The sequence below is a fragment of the Scophthalmus maximus genome, chromosome 10 (genome assembly GCF_022379125.1).
Source record: "Scophthalmus maximus strain ysfricsl-2021 chromosome 10, ASM2237912v1, whole genome shotgun sequence".
NCBI lineage: Eukaryota > Metazoa > Chordata > Actinopteri > Pleuronectiformes > Scophthalmidae > Scophthalmus > Scophthalmus maximus.
In genome coordinates this window covers 5,766,994-5,786,581 of record NC_061524.1, presented here as the reverse complement: position 1 = coordinate 5,786,581, position 19,588 = coordinate 5,766,994, and the positions used below count along the sequence as shown (strand labels likewise).

The following is a 19,588-nucleotide window of genomic DNA, read 5'->3' as shown; positions in this document are numbered from 1 at the left end:
ATTGCGTGAACTACTATTTGTCCCTTTTGGACAATTTCATTTTCTTTATTGTGCTGCAACTGTGAATCTCAGTGGATGTATTCACGTTTCAAATGACTATAAATTTAGATACTGGAAGTACAAATGGGAAAGCGACTAATAAAAAAAAAAAAAAACTATTCTTTTACTATGCAAAACCCAGTGAGCTCCATTGTTAACTAAGCCTGTAGTATGAGGAAGGTACAATCGGTGAGAGGAGTTGCTTTCTGAAGTCCGGACAATTTCCTGAACTTTCCCCGGAGCGGCTGTATGTGTCGAGGCGAATGTCTGCAAACTTTTCCTTCCAGCCTTTGATAAAAAAAAAAAGTGTCGGAAAATGCCTGAGCGAGCCAACGACGCAGTGGGTGGAGCGCTCTACCCCAGGCGCCGCACCTCGACCGGAATGTTCCGGAAATGTTTCGCTCCTCGTGTGTGAACGGGAAAAACTGTCTGACAACAGCTCAGGTTTTCAAGAGGTGCTAGAGGGATCCGTGGGCCCCGATGGGAAACTGCTGCCTGGGTGCTCCCCCGGTCGCCGCGTCGTAGCGGAGAGGCGAAGAGAAAGAAAGAAAGCCACTGCTGAATAGAAAAAATCTCACATGACATCTGGACTACTGCTGGAAGGCTTAGGGGGGGGAACGCTGAAACAAAGTGGAAGGAGCCTCTACGGTCTGCTAAGAGCTTTTTCTGTCCTTCTACTCAAAGCGGCCGTGCGCCGGCAGAAACGCGCCATTTTGTGAACAAGGGGAATTGGACAGTTTCGAGATACTATAGAACTATTCATTTATAGGTACACAGTGAACTGAATGTGCATGTTGCCCTAACAAGCTGCACAAGTGTGTAACCTTCCTCTGTGAACGGGAGGAGGGCTGCAGGGTTACTCACGGCTGAAGTGAAACGCAGCCACTGCAAGGGCTCGTCTTTGGGATCACGCGATCCTTTTAAGGTCGCACATGATTGACCAGTTTCATGCGCGCACACCTAATGACAGGCACACAGAGAGGACCCCGTTCTGCCTGCCTGCCGAGGACAGGACAGGACAGTAGAACCTCTGCGATTGTTTGTTGTTTTTTTTTTTACCCACAAGGCCACAGATTCAGATTCTCAGTCCTCCCGTCAGCCAGTCGGTCTGCGACAGACGAGTCTGTTGTAAATGCGTTGGTGAGAGAGAGTGAAAGTTGAGCTACAGCGGGGGCAAGAAGCGTCGGAGCGAATCAATGTGCAGCGCACAGATAAAACAATGAGGTCATCCCTCTAATGTTATTCTGACAAGTGGAATAAAAATGGGAGCGGAGAATTTTGGTTTCCCCTAATGGCTGAGCCAGGATGACCGGGATGCTGCGGGTTGTTCAAACTGAGGGCGTAGTTGAAATCGGATGCGGTGCCGTCGTACTTTCAACGGAAACTACAGCACTTGGGAACTCGCCAAATGTCAATTCAGTCACGTAAAACACTATGTTCATGATGTATTATTAAAAGCGTGGATTGTGAACGATTGTAAACGCCTGATTTTTCTCGACCTGATACTGATGAGACTCCACAACGGAACTCAAACAGAAATAAAGAAGCTATTAAAGGTCCCACGAAATGAAAAAAGAGAGGCTTTTATCCTCCTGTAAAATGCTTTCAACTGTTTGATGACTGATCCTGCACTCAGGGGGCCGTTCACTCATTCTGCGTCCGACCACAATGCGTTCAAAAATTTGAACTCCACCTCCCCGTGACGGATGGCTTCTGCCCGTTAGCGACCTGCGCACTGGGACCAACTCATCGGTCAAATCCGCAGGTGTAGGCGAGAAGTTCTTCGATAGCGGAGCTCAAATTTCCATGTCGAGCTGCTTACGTACAGTGACGCACATCACATCGCCATTGGCTACTGTAAGCGTCACTCAACATCCACGACAGTCTCCTCCACAGCTCCCTGTTTTGGAGGGCACATCTGATGCTTTACCTGCGGGAAAGGAAGGATCAAAGGCTTGTTGATCTTTTTTTAAATATTCAAATTGGGAATTATCGGAAATCATTGGGATAGCTTATATTATCGTCATTTTAAGACCTCTTTTTGATACTGAATCATGTGAGCTTGCAGTACAGGCCAACATCGTGCAAGTCCTGAACGCTTTGTGCTATCCAAAGTTTAGACCTGCGTTTAGGTCCGGACAAAACAAGCAATTTGAAGACATATGGTGCGTCCAGAAAAATGATTCACAAATGCCTATTTTCGGACAGTTTATAGATTAATCAGACGACGAGAACGGACGAGAGGATGGAAGAAGCGAGACCTGCTGGACCGTTGCTGACGTTCATTCTTGCGTCAAATGGCGCGCACGTAGACACAACGGCTGTTATTGAGGTAGATCAAAAGGAAATCGAGTTCATATTTACGTATCGTACGAGAAGTCGATAATAACTTAATTATCGTGAGGTTTTGGGGGTGGATCATTGGCGTTTTTGGATTGGCGCTGCTCAATCTGAATGAACTGCAAGTGGATTATGCAATGTAAACTTTTAGATGTTAGTTTTGGGGGGAAATCTTCTTCTAATTATAATGACCCTCCAGCTCATGAAGTTGCCATTAATAACTATTGTAACTACAGCCAGTGGCTTTGAAAAGGTAGTGTGAAAGTTAAGAGCATAAGATGCTGATCTACAGTAAGAACAATGTCTGTTTTTTTATGGGAGCATCTCTCTGGTGAGTAGATCATTCATTCAGCTCTTTTTGTTTGTTTGTTTGTTTGTTTGTTTGTTTGTCCCACCTGATCTTGTAGTTGGGCAAGGTGTGCTTCTTCTTGATGACCCTCTTCAGCTGGTTGACGATGATGGAGGTGAGCTGCGGCAGCGGTCTGCCCTCGAACTGCGACCTCACCTCGAAGTCCACGAGCGGGTCCTCCAGGAAGGAGAAGGACCAATGGGAGAAGGGCACGCGCGTGAACTGCAGCCGCAGGCGGCCCACCACGCGCCGCATCTTCACGAACAGGTAGGCGGACTTGCCGAACACCAGCTCCACGTCGATGGCGAGGTGGAAGCCGCCGTTGTACTCGAGGTCCACCTCGAAGTTGAGCTCCTCGGGCATGCCGTCGTCGTTCAGCTGCGCCGGCCTCATGAGCCGCGCCGTCTTGAACACGGGCAGCGAGTCGCCCAGCGAGATGTCTCGCAGGCTCAGCGCCTCCAGCAGGCGACCCGCCGTCTTGGTCTGCAGCAGCTCCTCGAACTCCACCTTGATCTTCTTGGTGAGCCAGTGTCGGAGCAGCGGCGTGTCGCGCAGCTCGCGGAACAGGAACAGGAAGATGGCGTTGAGGAAATTGCACGTCTCGGGTTTGGTCGCGCCGTCGGTGCCCTCGCTCTGCGGCTGCGGCATCGGCGGCGGCGGCGACGGTTGTTGTTTGGGGCTGCCGCCGGTGACAGCCGCTTCCTGGTGCCGCGCCGAGGAGGCGGCGGCGGCGGCCTCCTGCTGCCTCTGGGCAGCGGCGGCGTCCTGCTGCTGCTGCTGCTGCTGTCCTGCTTCGGCATGTTGGGTATTAAAGTAATCCTTCAGCGCGTTGCCGGGCACCACTTTGACATACTGCACCGTCCTGCCCACGGGCTCGGGGCTCCTCCGGTAGATCAGCAGGAACTGCAGTATCAACGTGACGACGGCTCCGGACAACGCGGAAACCAGGATCAGGTAAATCATCTCGAGCAGCTGCCGCCACCCCCTCCCTCCCTCCCCTCCCACCGGCGCCGGAGTCACGGTCCTCTCATATCCGACAAAAAGGGTTTTCTAGTCGCACGAACAAAGCAAGTTCCACCTGGTCGCTCTCAAAGCTGCCATATCATCTGCTCCTTCCCTGAGCCGCGCACTGCTCACCTGATTGGACGAAGCGGCGCGGCGACTGTGTTGTGCGTGATGACGCAGGCGGAAATGTTTTCGTTCGATGCGTTCAAGTGGGTTTCGGATTTACCACTTTGCCCGAAAGTCAAAACAAAACAAAACCTATTGTTGACCCTTCGAGTTGTATCCGACGATTCTATCCGATTGAGTCAAGTGAAAACAACAAAACAGCTTCAGTCTTCCATCTCTGGTGTCACTTTACGTTGTAGTTTGTAGGGTTTTTGTCATCAGATAAGTTACTTCCACGTTTTACTCCTTTCATCTTTTATCTAATGACATATCGTCACACTATTGTTATTAAAGAAGTCATTGTTATGCAATACCAAATGAACACAACCTGTTGTTCTGACACAACAACTCACATTTCAACTTCTCGAGTCTCATTCGAACAACAAAAGAAACCCTCCTTAAAACCTTGGGCGGTGTCAAAGTGCCCCTATCCAACATAAACGGCTCTTAACATAGCTTATTTTTATGAACCTATTCCCTTTGATTTTTTTGTCATCATCATCATCATCTAACTGTCAATTGAAGAGGCGTTTAGAAGTTGCCTTATTTGGTTTGGAACCAAACGTGCCTTATTTATATCTGAAAGTTATCCATCCCACGTACATTACACCTTATTATAACTTGATATGTAAAAGGGAAGGTGTAAGGCATAATACTAAAGTTAAAAACTAAACCACACTCGATGCAGTGCTCGCTATGGGTTTAATTGTTTAAAACCTTTAACAAAAAATCTGAATAAAAGATATTTTATACATCCTGTGGAGCAAAAGTCACCTTCTGTAACGGCCTTCTCATTTTGCAGTGAAACTTCCGAAGTGATTCCAATGGGTTCCAGTGTCCCCGCACAACTTGGACATGCAGTAATACATTATACAGGCCAGGCCGCTCCTCGGGCCCTGTGCAGACATCTCACGTCACCTCACACCTCCGTCTGGGGCTAAGTGACACCTCTGAGCCAGCATTCACCAGGACACACCGCCTGAGCTACAGACATCTTAAAGGAAAATTACACCATGTGCATCAGCCCGAATTGTCATTATAACGTCAACGGGCAAAATACGGCCCCTTACTGCGGAGTTCGTGTGCACGCTGGCAGCAGTTTGACAGTCATGAGTTGTCAACAGCATCTGGAAGCAGTGGCATACATGATTTGACTGAGACTTTGGTTGCACCTGTCCTCAGGCCCTGCCTTCTGTTTTTGGTTTTTCCGAGGTCTTGTGTTTCCTCGGCAGTCCAGCAGAGGTCTCTAGTCTAATCTTCCCTTCCCCTCTTGAAGCGGATGCCTGCTGTCTCCTCCTCTGAATAATCAATCCCCCTCGGTTGAGTTCTGTTGTGACGGCGTTGTGTCGCTCCGCTTCATGCCTGTTGAGAGTAGCGCGAACTAGAAATGCAGACTCGTCTGCCTCAACGGGAGCGTGAAGGGAATAATCTGCCGACCCCGTCCGATCCTCTGCTTTTAGAGCCGAGCGTGCTATTTTGCAGACAACCTGGTCCCAGTCGTACCCACTGGAGGTAGACGTTGGATGTTTTTCCAGAGGTTTTATTTCTCGCCTGGCCTGAGGGACAAACCTTGTTCCAGTTCCAAGTTTTTTTTCCCCCCGGCGACTGAGCAATCCTTTTCTTTTTTGATGTGTTCTGCAAGTTTCGGCCTGTTCACCCGAGAGGGTCCCCTGTTCGGTGAAACACATCAGTCTGCTTTAGTTCTGTCCCAGCAGCCCAACTGCTCAGATTCTCATTACAGCCGAATGAGTGCTGGATGTGGCTCCGGGGCTTCCTGGTGTTTAACGAGCCAGACAGACGTGGCCCTGCCGAGCGTGGTGGTACACGAAGGCACCGGAACGTCTTCCACGGCATTGTGGATAAAGAACTCAAAAGAGTCAAATCTGTCGTCATATCAGCTCCTTTTCCTGAAGTTGGGATGCAACTATTCTGTTTTCTTTATCAGTGAATCTGTACACCATCTTTGTCAATGACTGTTTTGGTGTATTGCTCAAAGGAGGCCGGGGAAAAATGTCTGTCCCAGAGTAAAAGGTGAAATCCATGAATATCCAGAAACTATCCAGAAACCATCCAAATAACCAACATGGTATTCACTGGATTGCTCTGTAACGGCGTTCTCTCATTTTGTTGACCCAATTATTATTATTATTACCGATAATAATTTAGTGTCTTGGTTTTTGTCAGATAACAAAGAACAGACGAGGAAACAATACTACGCCTGCCGACTAAAAATAATCATGATCCAATACGCTATTTCTGATGCATGACGATGATGATGATAAAGGAAACCACGCAGTGGGGCTGCTTACAGAGAATCATCCCCCACCGTGGCAGAGTGCAGCTGAGGAACCTGTGCACACCACGTGTGGATGATCACACTTCCTATCGTGAGCTACACCTTGATGGTCATCCTGACCGATCAGTGTGTTCAGCCACTGTATTTAATGTTTGTACACATGTTACCTGTATCCCACTGTGATGAATAATGATATAGCATTTGCATTATGAAAGAAAGAATTTGCAGCTTGATGGCTCAAATTAATACTGTATTATTTCATTTCCGATTATTTCATAAAAGAATATTAACAACCGATGACCAATCATGTAGGGAAGGGACTGTTGGGCGGCTGTGGCTCAGGAGGCAGGGCTGGTAGACGGAAGGCCGGGTGTTCGATCCCTGGCTCCTCAGGCCCACATGATGAGTGTCCTTGGGCAAGAGCTATATGAGTGCAGTCCATCAAGGGTTTTTATTGTAAAATGTAATGACGGACAGTTTTGTCGCAGTGTATTTATTTTGTATCATATTATGATATGAAACTTTATGTGACAGTGAAAAGTGAAGTTGTCACGCTTTGAGCTGAACTGCAGATGGGGTCAGATGAAAGTCCAGTCGGCCGGACTTACAGGATATGGCCAAAAGTATATGGACATGTGTACATTGTACTCTGAAACAAAGTGGAATTTGTTCATAATACTGTAGGTAAAAGCATGCTGTGGATATGCTTAAGTGATAACATGTCACGTTGACAGTTTCTTTTAAAGAAAATAATAGCTCTTTCACATTTTGTTAACATTCCGTTTGGATCCGTCAGAACATGCTCAATGAAAATAACTTTTTTTTTTGCCGGACTACTTTTTAATAAAGTCATAGTGAGTAGCCAATAGCGCTTATTTCCCAATTTCAATACATTGTATATGTAATTGATATTTGTATATGTCTCTCATGTCTGTATTGCCTCCTACTTATCTATTTCTGCTTGTTTATATTTCTCCCATTTTTTCATATTTCCTGACGTTTATATTGGAAGTTTACTTAGTGGTAATTGCTTCTTCTTTTTTCTTTTTTTTTAAACCGAAGCTCTTCATACTTGCCGTCGTCTTTGCCCATGTAAAAAGGGGCAACTTTCCCTCCGCAGTGGGAGTAAAACAAACATGTTCTCCACTTATCTTATACACAATCCAAAAAAAAAGAAGAAAAAAAAAGGTGTCGCCCACCAAAACCGACGTCCCGCCCGAAATGGAGAGTTTTGACATTTCCGCGGGGCGCGTGAAGGCAGCACCGAGCCAGGTACGCGCTCCTCGCCACCGAGGCGCGTCAGACTCGAGTGAGCCGCCGCTCGGCTGCCGTCGGCGCCCTCACCTCACCTGGCCGCGCCGTGGACATCCCGCCCGATTGATTTCGTCCCTCCCAACTCTTTTGTAGGCGCTCACACGGGTCGCCACGGCGCCCCTCACACACTTCTCTGCATGGGAGACGTCACGGCAGCGACCATGAGCAGTTTGCGGACGTGCAAGGAGCCATTCGGTGAGTGCGAGGAGCCCGTTGTCGATGAGGGGATGAGCGCGACTTCCTCCAGAAGCGATCGCATCATCGTCCGTGCCTTGTTTCGAATCGATATCAGCGGGTCGATGAAACTTATTCTGAAATCTCAGATATGATTTTTTTCTTTTGTTTTGTTTTGAAGTAAACCTATACAACCTGTAAACTGTGTGACCTTCGTGTCCCACGAAGAAGACTGGTTGAAAATGAATATTAATAGCGACAGAATTACCACTTGGTCTCCGTCTTCAGTTTTGTGCCATTTTTACGTTTCATTCGACTGGAAATTAATCTCTGATATATTTAAGCAAATTACAACGTGGCTCAGAACCCTATAATGTGACCAATGGGTTTTATTCAGGGTTGATAATTAATCACTCACACTAATTATTTCTACACAGTTGATAAGAATGACACTTAAGGTTGCGGGAAAATCAGTTTGATTTGTGATTATCGGCCTCCACTGTGACATTTTGGGTTGTGGGGCTTTCCGGTCGCCACGGATACGCTTCCACATTTTTGATCATGCTCCATAAGTCAACGACACGTGGATCGGATCATCAATTATTACTTGGAGGAGGCGTATCACCAGAGGATTAACTTTTGAAGTTGATCGCTCAAAGGTCAAGGGTCAAGAAACACATGCTCTGAAAACCATATTTTCCGAGATTGTCTCCGCCAATCACAACGAGAAACAATATGAAGTTCATATCGATCAGCAATTGATTCCCCAATATATGACAAGTCACGTCATGAAGAAGTCACAAAGCGTTTTTTTTTTAGGTATGTCTGGGTCCCACAGGGCTACAGAGGCGACCTATAAATAGTTTATGATCACATGGGAGGATAGTGACATCATCGCGATGTTACTATGAAGTCAGAAGATGATGTCATGTAGCGTATCGTTGTATTAACTAGAGCCCGACCGATATATCGGTTGGCCGATAACAGCGGCCTATATTAGACTTTCACAGACATATCAATATCTGTACCGATATTTTAAGAGCCCGACCGATATTAACGGGCCTTTTAAATGTGCATTTGTGTTCACATTTTGTGTTTAAAAGTAAATGTTTGTTATAATTTCTATGTAACTTGGTTGTATTTGTATTTTTAAGTTTATAGTTATTTATGATAAAGTTCATGGTTAAACTAAAATATCAAGCCTCCGTGACATGTCTTTGTCACAATGGTTTGATAACGTCATTGACCGATTTAGAAACGTATGCGTCGTCCCTTCTGATGCTTTTATTTTTCCTTTTGTCTCAGGTGTAACCAGCCTTTTGTAAACCACTTTCACACGCATCACTGTGCTCGACACACGACAGTGGACATGTGTTTTTCGACTCACTGTCGGATAATGGCTGTTTGTCGGCAATCCTATATGATCCGAGTATACACCGTAAAGTTCCCTTTACAATTGCTGCACTGTAATTTATAGCAGGTCCTGAGAATGTCTATGAGCTTGAAGGCAGGATGTGGAGTTTTTTTAGTTTGGTTAACAGAGGCCGCAGCACGCTTCAGTTAAAGGTGATTCAGTTGTACATTTTTCAAGTGTATCGAATCTCTTTATTTGGACAACGTCTGAAAAGCTGAATGCAACAGTATCACCTGTCATTATAATAAAGTGACTGGTTTTGAGAGCAGAGGAATTAACGGTCGAGTGGGTTAAGTGACCATCAACATCTGCTCATGAATTGTAAACCGATGATGAATTTGTGATGTTTTTTTTCCTCATCTTATAGAACTACATTATTGTTTTTTTTGCGTACCACAAGTGAGCAATGTCAGAACTACATTAGTCAGATGAGCTGCACTGATGTATTCGCACCGATGGCAAATGTGGGTTTGCAGCTGTGCCAGTTAGTCATATTGGCCCAGGTCAGGTGTCACCACACGTTGTGATCAGATTGTACTTCATCACGAACCCAACAAATATTCCCCAACCACCCCCTTTGACTCTACACCCATGTTGCGACCTTCGCTGCAGATGCTTCCAGCGCAGTGGAAAGTGTTGAACTTGACTCGCCTTGTGCCTGCAGCTCTAGGGGCCTTGAACTGCGGGCAGGTTAATCGCAGGAGACGCGTTGGTCGACTGAGACCCGTCTTCTGGCTTCGCAGGTGTCTGTTCGCACGATAACAAAACTCTGTTTTATTTCCGAGGTTTGGAGATTTCCCTTTGTGGCCCAAAGATTGGACCGATTACATGCAAAGTGTTGAACAACAATCGCTGTTTCTGTCAGTAACTAGGGTACACACAGTCAGCGGATATCATAGGGACTATTTCTTTGACGGAAAGTTGTTCCAGTGTTCTGGGGATTATCAGCAGGCTGGTACTCTTCCTGGAAAGGATTGTTGCTGAAACAGAAACAAAAATGTAAAAAAAAAAAAAAAAAAAAGACCTGTTCTTGTAGTTACCGTACATGTTGGATCTATTTCTCGATAAACAGTAGTATATTCATCCGCCCAGCGTTTCCAGGGCTCCAGACTAACTTTTTGCATTGGTTGCACTAGTGCACGCAACTCTTTCTTTCAGGTGCAGTTGCACGTCATTTCGGTGCACCACAACAACTTAGTTCATTCTGACATTGTGTCATATCTGAGCCACGGAAATTGGACAAGCCAATATCCGGGAAAGGCAGCGATTTGGGCCCTTTTGTATGTTGTCGCCTTGTAGATGTATTTAACGATAATACTACTCATACAATGCGCAGCATTACAGTACATTCCAATCCATTACATTTATGATTTATCATTTTTTCCTTCTAAACCTCTCACAGGGTTTCATGTCAATAAATGTTCAAATCGAATCATCATTTCTGATAATGCCATATAGTAATATATTAGTCAGAGGGACCAAACCAGTACTTATATATTTTGCTGCTAATACTAATGCACCTTTACCTTTACCTTACCTATTTCTTTACATTATTTAAAGAATTGCAATACTTCCCCTGATCTTGCAGAGACGAGGGGACACAGTTACCTTTGTCGATGATGATGTTGGGTCTGGCCTGGGCCTTTCAGGGCCGGGGACACGCGTAACGGGCACCGCCGCATTTTTCTTGATGACAAAACGATCAATGGTTGTCCTCGTCTTTGAATTACCCCTATATTTGAAGAGTGTGATGTCAATTGCGGAGGAGCATAGGGGCACAGCATATCAGGGTCAGGGCCGTTCAGAGGCCGAGTATAGGGCCGGGTCGTGGCAGAATGCAGGTTGGGGGAGGAAGGCGTGCACCAGTGCGACCAGTGGTTCATGTGCACCATGTGTTTCCAGACGTGGTCGCTGAGCACAGGTTTTTTTTTTTTGGTGGTTTTGATCTCTGCACAGGCCCAAAGGTACGAAGCCTCAACATCTGTTGACAACAAGCGTTGCTCACAGTTACTGCACCTGCATGGCGCGGTCACGCAAGCCCAAGTGCCGCTAAAAACCACAAATCCTCACATTGACATTTGTGTTAGGGTAAAGGTTGAACGAAACAAAGAAGATTTAGACGTGTTGGCGGGCGTGTTTTTCTACCTTTCGTCAGTTTGTTAAAGGGCGTGTGCATGTGGCTGCCCTCAGTCTAGACTTTGGCATCCCCCTTCACCTGCCGTTCATGTGCGGAGACAAACACGCGTGACGAGGCAAACGGGCCGCAGAGGCAGGCCGCCGAGAGAGAGAGAGAGAGAGAGAGAGAGGCCGTGCTTCATCTTCTTTCCATGGGTGGTCAAAATGGAGAAAACGCTGGGTTCACCTGCGTGGAATTATGGCCCTAAGCAGTGTATTATGGCGTGGTTTATATTTCATCTCTTGAACCTTTACCCAGAGCACGCAGCTACATGCCCCTTGCATTCCCAGAGCGGGAGAAACAATGCTCGACTGATCTAAGGGTTCGACTTACACTTGATAATTGGGCGACTGGCTGCGAGTCCTAATACTTAATGCACCGTGTTTAAAGGGGAATACCACCCAGGGTTTGCATTGTTAAGATATGTACTGGTAGTTTTTTTTTGTGTTTGAGCATGTTAACTGCAAATCGACTTATATCTTTAATTTACTGCGTCATTTTGTTTTTGCTTTTCAGGTGTGATTTCTCTCCCCTGCAGGGCAGCTGCTACTTAACATTCATCGCAGTAGAGCGCGAATGGAAACTTGCTCGAGATAGATAATCCATCGTAGATAACCCAAAGATTTGTCAAAACACAAAAAATATAATCCATAATCTACTTATTAACTTGTTGCAACCCTGATGGGTTAGTGCTGCTATGTATCAGCAATCTCTGTTTCGACTTAGTTCAACACGAGGACACTTCAGTTTATTGAAGTCACAGATTCCGTTTTGAAGGAAGTGAAGGGACAATCAAGCCCGTTGTGTTGAAGGAAATTAAATTCACGTTGGACAGTTTTGCACATTTTACGGTCGTCCACTGCCAATAGTGCCTTTATAACCTTAATGCAGCGAGCGTGCCTTTCAAGGAACTGTGAGGACAAACTTCCCCCTGTCTTAACCCTAATGTGGTTGCTATTCACAGATATAGTAGAAAGAGATCATTATCAAAATGTTGCTGTTAAACATAAGTTGGGGGATTTGCAAAAGCTTGTGTTCATCAGGATCTGCACCTATAAACGGTTGGGTGTCATTTGCACAGCAATGAAATTTGATGGCGTTTTTCTTTCGGAAGAATTGATCAATTATGACGTTCATTGGTTGGTTGGTGTCAAAGAGAACATATTGATTATCAGTAGGGCTTGGCGACATGGCCAAAAGCTTTGGAAGTTGAAGAAACCAGAGAGGTTGTTGTTTCAAACTCTTAAAGGTCCGAAAATGACAAACAGCGAAACATATCACAAAAAGTGTTTCACTCACTTTCCAGACGTGTGAACTGTACAAATGTATGTGTGCGAATAGCCTGTTGCACATTTCAGACACTGAGGTTGAAAAAAAGATACACATGTTCACTGAGCTCCGACAACAACGATAATCATTATCAGCAAATCAGTGTCGAAAAAACCTCCGGCTGCATCTTCACCGGCCGTCGGTTCAACTGACAGAACTCAGCTTCTCTGCGCGTCGCCGCCACCCGTGGATCCCGTCACGTCACTATTGTCAGAGGGGCGGCTTCGCTTTGAACGATCGCCGCTCGGCATTTGGATCGGGCTCACGACAGAACCGAGGCTCCTGAGACTGAGCATTTTTGTTAGTCCACGCTGGAAAGTGCTGTTTTGCGTGTGGGCGGAACTGCTTTGAAGACATCGTATCTGATCCGGCCTTTTCGGGCAGTATTGGAGGCATCGTCGACGCTGGAAGCGGAAATCGTCACATCTCTACTAATGGGATGGGAAGTCCCTTGACGGTGTCTGCCACTGGCCCACGGCTCTTGTAGTTTCCACACCTTAACAGCACATGTACACAGGATGAACCGTCGCAGTGTGTTCAGTTTGGGTTCATTTCTTTTTCCACGTGAATTATTGATTCCATGCTCGAATGCTGGATTAACTGTTTGCTTCCTAAAAATGAAAGGAACTGAATACATCATGAATGCAAAGTAGAACACCTCGTCAACCTTTCCTGGTTGTCTTGTGTGGGCTGGTTTCCAGAAGCTGCGGTAACGGGGGATTTACCTTTCTGTTCCTCTCAACTGGAGTGCACGTCTGTCAACCTCCTTCTGAAAAGACAACCAGTGAAAACGTTAAATCCCCCAATGACAAACACGCCAGACAGGGCAGCCCGAATACACACAGTGAATCGCGGAAAGAGACGTCACGAGCTAGCGGCCGACAGGAAATGCAGTATCATACACTGGAAAATATTACTGATTATTAGAGCTAATCAGCATATTGGACCTGCTGTATATGGAGGTTTGACTCACTTCTCTCATTTGGTCACATTCCAGGAATTTTCCTGACAAGATTTGTTCTGGAACATTTGAATAATCTCATACTTTACAGATCTTTTAAATCTATATATATATATGTTTTATTTTGTGTATGTCCTAGGTGGTTTTGCAACTGAGAATTTTGACCTCAGAGGTTGTACATGGGAGTTTACGTGTGTGTGTGTGTGTGTGTGTGTGTGTGTGTGTGTGTGTGTGTGTGTGTGTGTGTGTGTGTGTGTGTGTGTGTGTGTGTGTGTGTGTGTGTGTGTGTGTGTGTGTGTGTGTGTTAGAGAGACAAGTAGTTCATAGTTCAGTGTCTGAGTCATGACGGGTGCTCACGTATGCTCCAGACGCTGGATTTGGATGCAGGTGTACCTTGGTAGAAAATCTCAAGGCTTCAAAACAGAAGTTCACAAAACCAACAGGTGACGACGTTGTGGGTCACCACTTGGTTGGATAATGTTTCTTATTTCATGGGCTATTTGGATTTGCTGCGTTAATGCGTGTATTATATTAATAATTATAATAATCCCCCCCCCCCAAAAAAAAACAACAACTCAAAAGCATCCAAATACTGATTTGGGCTTTTGATTACCATGGCAACAGATGGAAACGTGGAAGCATTTGGGGTCGGCCGTGAATTAAACCAGGCTTCACCTTTAACCCCCGTGGCGTATTAATAGATAAATAAAAGAGAGAGGGACGCCTAAAGAAGAAACTGTGGTGTTATTGTTTGAAAGCAGCATGTAGGAAATGACACCGCTGACACCTGAGCACCTCCTAATCCTAATTCTGAGTTTCCCGTGCAAATGAAAGTGGTGTGTAACCCAAGAAAGGTCGGGGATACGGTTGCTCTTTCCGGTGGCGTGGACGGATGAGGGCCCCGCGTAGCCCCGTCCAGGTATTCTCTGGAGCTGAAAAGCTTCCTTTGTGCCTGCTCGCCCAGCTCATCCGTGACTGTGCATGTTTTAAAAATATACATATATATATATATATATATATATATATTCCTCCTCAGTGCTGAGGTCGTTAGATTGTGTTGGTGGCGCTTGCACAGTATTCTCATTGTTTTCCGAAAGAGCTTTAGGTCCGGGGACGAAGTGCGAGGTGCGGCGCCTCACACTTTTTTTTTTTTTTTAATCGGTGAGCTTGAATAAAAAAAATAGGGCGGTGACATGGAGCGGCGCGGTGAAGAATTCCTCGTGCCTCCGCCGTTGCGGTCTGTCCCACGCGAATGACTGCGGCGTATCACACCGACATTGATGTAGGTCACGGCGCCCGGAAACGCACGTCGGCTGGAGGATGTGGCTTTTTCTGCTCAGTGATTAGCGGGAAGTGGATGGAAATGAGTAGAGCTGACGACATGTCGTTCGCGGCACTAAAGCCTCTTTCCTCTCTCGTCTTTTCTCCTTTTTTTGCAGCAGCAGCAGCAGCAGCAGCAGCAGCGGACAGAACCGGCTCTGAGCCCGTGGAGGACACGGACACCACCAGCTTCGTGGCCGAATTCGTGAGCAACCCTTTCCTTTTTCGTCCGCCTCCGTCCGTCTCATTGTCCTGACTTGTCTCCTCTGTTCGTTTTTGCTCTGTGCTGACTTCTCATTGTTTGTCGCCGCCGCCGCAGTGATCTGCTTAGAAATGTTCCATAACTGGTGCACACCGCGAGAGACCCGGGGGGCTTATGGAGGGACGAGTCGTAGCAGGCCGGCCCCGCTCTCTATGCAAACAAGCCAGTCATTTGCCTCCACACTTACAGACCCCGGTGAACGCGACGCTCTCGCGGACAGCAAAGCGAACAGAGGAAGAGCTTGTTCGTTCTCAAAGTTTGTCTTCTCTTCATTTCACTCTCTGATGTTGTCATGTCTGCCCCTTGTCTCTCTCGCCCGCAGTCCTTGGAGGCCAATTATCCCGTGCAAGTGACAGATCCTCACGGTAAATCCATCTTTACAAAAAAAAACAAAAAAACCCTGTGTGAACGCACACCTGTTTCTATACCGCCATGTGTTCATTGTGTACCTTCTCGAAAAATGAAAGCCGCCGTGTGAACGTTGTGGGGGTGGCCAGTGGGGGGGGCCGAGAGTCGGTCTACCAGCTGCGGGAATGTGTTCCGGCGCCTTCACGTTTTAAAATTTTGAATTGATAGAAAATTGGATGTGTGGTTACCAGTCGGCACTGTAATGCCAACAAGAAAAACGTGTTTAAAAAAAACAACTAACATCTCTCATTTAAAGAAGCATTCCATCCAAACTGCGCGTCCCGTTTAGCTCTCATGTCCCCCGAGGTGAGAGGCTGGACAGGCCGCCAGAAAAAGGCCCCACGTCTGCGTAGACGAGGTTCACACTGCATGTCTGGACCCATGAAGTTCGACTGAACCCCTTTGGGCAGCGCGCCAAGCTCCCGCGTCTGGCGGAACACCAGCCGCTGCTCACCGCTTTGGCTCTTTGCCAAAACTCCGTCAAATCGGGAGTCGGGGGGGAAAAAAAAAAAAGAAACGTTCCGGGGGCTGGACGAGAAATGAGAGAGGGGGCGACGAACCCCCAGGCCCGCGAGCCGACACGTCGCCGGAGCGTCTCCGGGGACGAGTCTGTGACCGTCCCGGACAAAGGCCAGATGTGAGGAAGAGAAGAGAGAACCGGACTGAATGACGATCTTGAGAGGAATCCGTCAGGGAGACGGTCTGCGTGCTTCCCAAAAAGGACTCTGCAGCTGATCGGCTCGCAGGACGCACTCCAGTTCACTGTGGAGCCGCTGCGCACGGAGCGCAAAAACACATTCTCCTGCGCACGTTTCAAAGACGACCAGAAAAGAACAGACGCCAGGCGCGGTTGCAGCAGCCAGGCTTGGCGTGCGACAACGGACGAGGTCCGAGTTAGATGAGATGACTGGAATACTTTGGTTTTGAGTAGATGCTGTTAAGCCTCCCAATATTCCACGGCGAGAATTTGACTCCCCGTGAAGATACTGTACGCATAAATGTCAACAAACGTAAAACGTGCCACGCAGGACGTCGTTGTGAGCCAAGTGAAGGCCTGGTCCTCTTCTGACGTCACCTCGCATGCACGCGTGTGCATCGTTGAACTTCTGTTGGATGTAAAACCTGACGTGTGCCTGCTGTCCCCCCCCCCGTCATATTACAATGATTCCGATAACGTGTCTCCAGCAGACGCTGTGACGCTGCACCTGAGCTCCATGCCCTCCGGATGCCTGAGCGCCTCCTCAGACAGAATAAGACAGGTCAGTGAAGCGTTCATTTGCCTTTTTTTTGTTCCGCAGAGCCCGCGCGGCCCGTCGCACATCCATCAGCGCGCGAGCGGACCTACGCAGAATTTGCGCCACCGAAAAGCGACAGATGAAGCAAGTTGCCTTTCACTTTCACTCCTTGCCCACACGTTCTCACTCTGACTCACCTCTCTCTTTCCACACACCAGACACGTTTAGTTCACTGGCAAAGGAAACCAGAAAAATATGCACATTCAAGAAGCGGAAATCAGAGAATTTCGATTTTTTTTTTCTCTCTCCCCTCCATAAAAACTACTTGAACCCGTTAATCGATTATCAAAATAGCTGGCGATTCATTTAGTAATCGATTGCCTGTTGCAGCTCTACAATCCATCCTTTAACAAATGTCCATGGACAGCACTCCCCCCCCCCCAAAAAAACATATGACCCGCATCCAACAGCCGACTGTCTGGATCTAGGCGCAGATTAAAACTTGTCTGCGTTTTTTGTTTTTTTTTCTATTATGAAAAAAACTAGCGAATGCGGACAATTATGTTCTACCCTTGGCAGAGGTACAAACTCTGTGCGAGTGCTTTCTAATTTGAGCTGTTGAGCGTGCAGGATGTGGCTTTCTTCATCCCGGCGAACTGCAAGGAGCGTGGCTAATAACAGAGCGCGAACACAGAGGTGCGAGAGCGAGCGCTCACGTCACTCTCCGTCGAGCAGCCTGAGAGGATCACCGTCCAAAACAAACGCCCAAGGCCCCCAGTCGGAGTTGACGAGAGGAGGCTTTGTCAGTGTCAGTCTGTCTAATCACCACGGGTAAAAATACACACACACACACACACCACACCCCCCCCCCCCCCCCCCCCCGTGGGCGGGGGAGTTTTACTCGATTCTCCGTCTGGTCGTACTCAACGTCGCTTTTTGTCGAGACATGTTTCGCTCGCAGCTGCCAGAAAACGCATCACGCGGCCAGAGGTGCACGGGAGGAGGCTGCGCCTGGGGGGGGGGTTGTGGCGCTCGTGTAGACAGTGTTAACGTTTTCTTCATGTTGACTCTCTTTGGGGTTCTGAAAAGGAAAGAAGCGATACTCAGGGCGTGATTGTAGTTTTGTGTGTTTTTTCTGTGTTGCAGCCAGTTGAAGATGTCGACGAGTGCACCTGCCCAACATCTACTTCACCAGGTAAAAATCGGATCCTTGTGCCGACAGGAAAGTCACCTGCTGAACTAGTCTGCGTGAAGGTCGACTCCTGCATCGTTTAGATTGGCTATTTTTCCAAAATCCCCAAATTTCGACAGCGTCCGTGGCTGGAGCATCTCATTTTTGAAAATGCAAAATGGACGTGTAGGCTAGAGACTGATGAAATGAATGAATGAAACTCATATTTATCAAGATAAGATGAGACTTCATTAATTCCTCGCCGGGGAACTTCACTTTTCACGGCGGCAGAGCGAGTCGAAAGGCATCAGGGACGAGGAAGAACGGCAAAATAGAGCAAAATATAAGTGAATCAAAAAACGTAAACACATAAAAAGACATGACATGCTGTAAGTTCTGATGCGATCATTTCATGTGATTGATTTCATTTATCCAAACTGGGAGAGCTAACCCCACCTCCCTTGTCCATCTCCGAGCCCAGACTTCCCCAAAGAGCTGCAGCTGCTGAGCAGCCCGTGCGAGACGTGCTGCCGCCCCGCGCCCCCGCCCAAGATCAGCGACCTCATGAACGACAAGGACCTCCTGGACTCGCTGCGGCTCAAGCTGGACCCCAGCCACTGCACCGTCAAGAACTGGAAGAACTTTGCGAGCCGCTGGGGGATGAGCTACGACGAACTGACCCTGCTGGAGCACCGGACGCAGGGCTCCCTGTCCCACAGCCCCACCCAGGAGTTCCTGCTGCGCTACAACCAGAAGACGGTCACCGAGCTCACCGAACTGTGCCGCATCTACCAGCGCATCGACGTCCTGCGGCTGCTGCAGAGCTGGATAGAGAAGGACTGGCCGTCGCGGTGGCAACAGACTAATTAACCAGTTTGACCATGTATATTTATACCGTCTCTGTTTTTTCTTTGTTTTTCCTCCTGTCAGGCTTCTACGGAGGAAGTGCTTCTTCTTCGTGAGCTTTCGATTCACGTTTTTCCTTTTTTTCCTAGTGACTCGAGCAAGTGGTCTTGAGAAAACTGCCCGCAGAGAGTCTCTGTCCTCCGCCAGAGACTCTCTGTTTTCCCTCTCCGCGCCACCTGCAAGTCTACAATTTCCCCCCCCCCCCCGCTGTTTGTGTGTTTGTTCCACTGGGCATCTTTCTTTCTGCGTGGCCTTCTGGTGGCGAGCGAAGAGTGTACGGGGGCGCAGGAGGGAGGGGGAGCACGGACGTGTGGGAGGTTCCTCGGTGCCAGGCCAACAATGTAATCACCAACGTTCCCGCACGCCACTTGACTCATAACTGGACGGCGGTGAAATAATGTGTAATATTTTTTAAAAAAAAACTAAAAAACAACCTGCATCCTGCCCTAACTTTAGACAGGAAGATATGTTGGGGATGTAGTGTTAATTGTGAAATGAAAAAAAAACAGCAAAACCAACGAGAGCTCAACTTGGCTGCACGTGCAGGCAGCGGGCGGGTGTTGGCATGTCGCATTTCCCTTATCACGATTGCAAGGTTACGGGTTTGTATCACCCTTTTCGGAATCGTTATAGCCCAATGATGTGCAAACAAAAAGTCCGACCCATCTGCCTCTGGCTGTAGATGTGAGCTGCTGCGTGTTCACGTTGTGACTGACCGGCCAAG

The 19,588-nt window shown here is 47.5% G+C and overlaps 2 protein-coding genes across 7 annotated transcripts in view; one reads left to right on the top strand and one right to left on the bottom strand.

The window, feature by feature from the left end:
• pdzd8 (PDZ domain containing 8) overlaps window positions 1-4,072 on the bottom strand; it is a 34,359-nt gene extending 30,287 nt beyond the window's left edge. The window contains exon 1 of the mRNA XM_035606947.2: window positions 2,775-4,072. Within this exon, the coding sequence (XP_035462840.2) occupies window positions 2,775-3,691 (917 nt within the window). The 5' untranslated portion in view covers window positions 3,692-4,072. The remainder of the gene's footprint in view (window positions 1-2,774) is intronic.
• A 3,362-nt stretch (window positions 4,073-7,434) lies between these two features.
• On the top strand, window positions 7,435-19,274 carry edaradd (EDAR-associated death domain). Of its 6 annotated transcripts, none has more exons than XM_035606955.2 (6): window positions 7,435-7,703; window positions 15,008-15,087; window positions 15,467-15,509; window positions 16,738-16,811; window positions 17,934-17,982; window positions 18,440-19,274. In XM_035606955.2, exons 1-6 carry the CDS (start codon window positions 7,646-7,648, stop codon window positions 18,826-18,828), a joined length of 693 nt encoding a protein of 230 aa, XP_035462848.1. In that variant the 5' UTR covers window positions 7,435-7,645; the 3' UTR covers window positions 18,829-19,274. The 6 variants fall into 6 exon arrangements, with proteins under 6 accessions (XP_035462848.1, XP_035462849.1, XP_035462846.1 ...); XM_035606956.2 differs by having other exon boundaries at window positions 7,436-7,703; window positions 16,741-16,811; XM_035606953.2 differs by having other exon boundaries at window positions 7,436-7,703; window positions 15,005-15,087.
• Window positions 19,275-19,588: the final 314 nt, after the last annotated feature.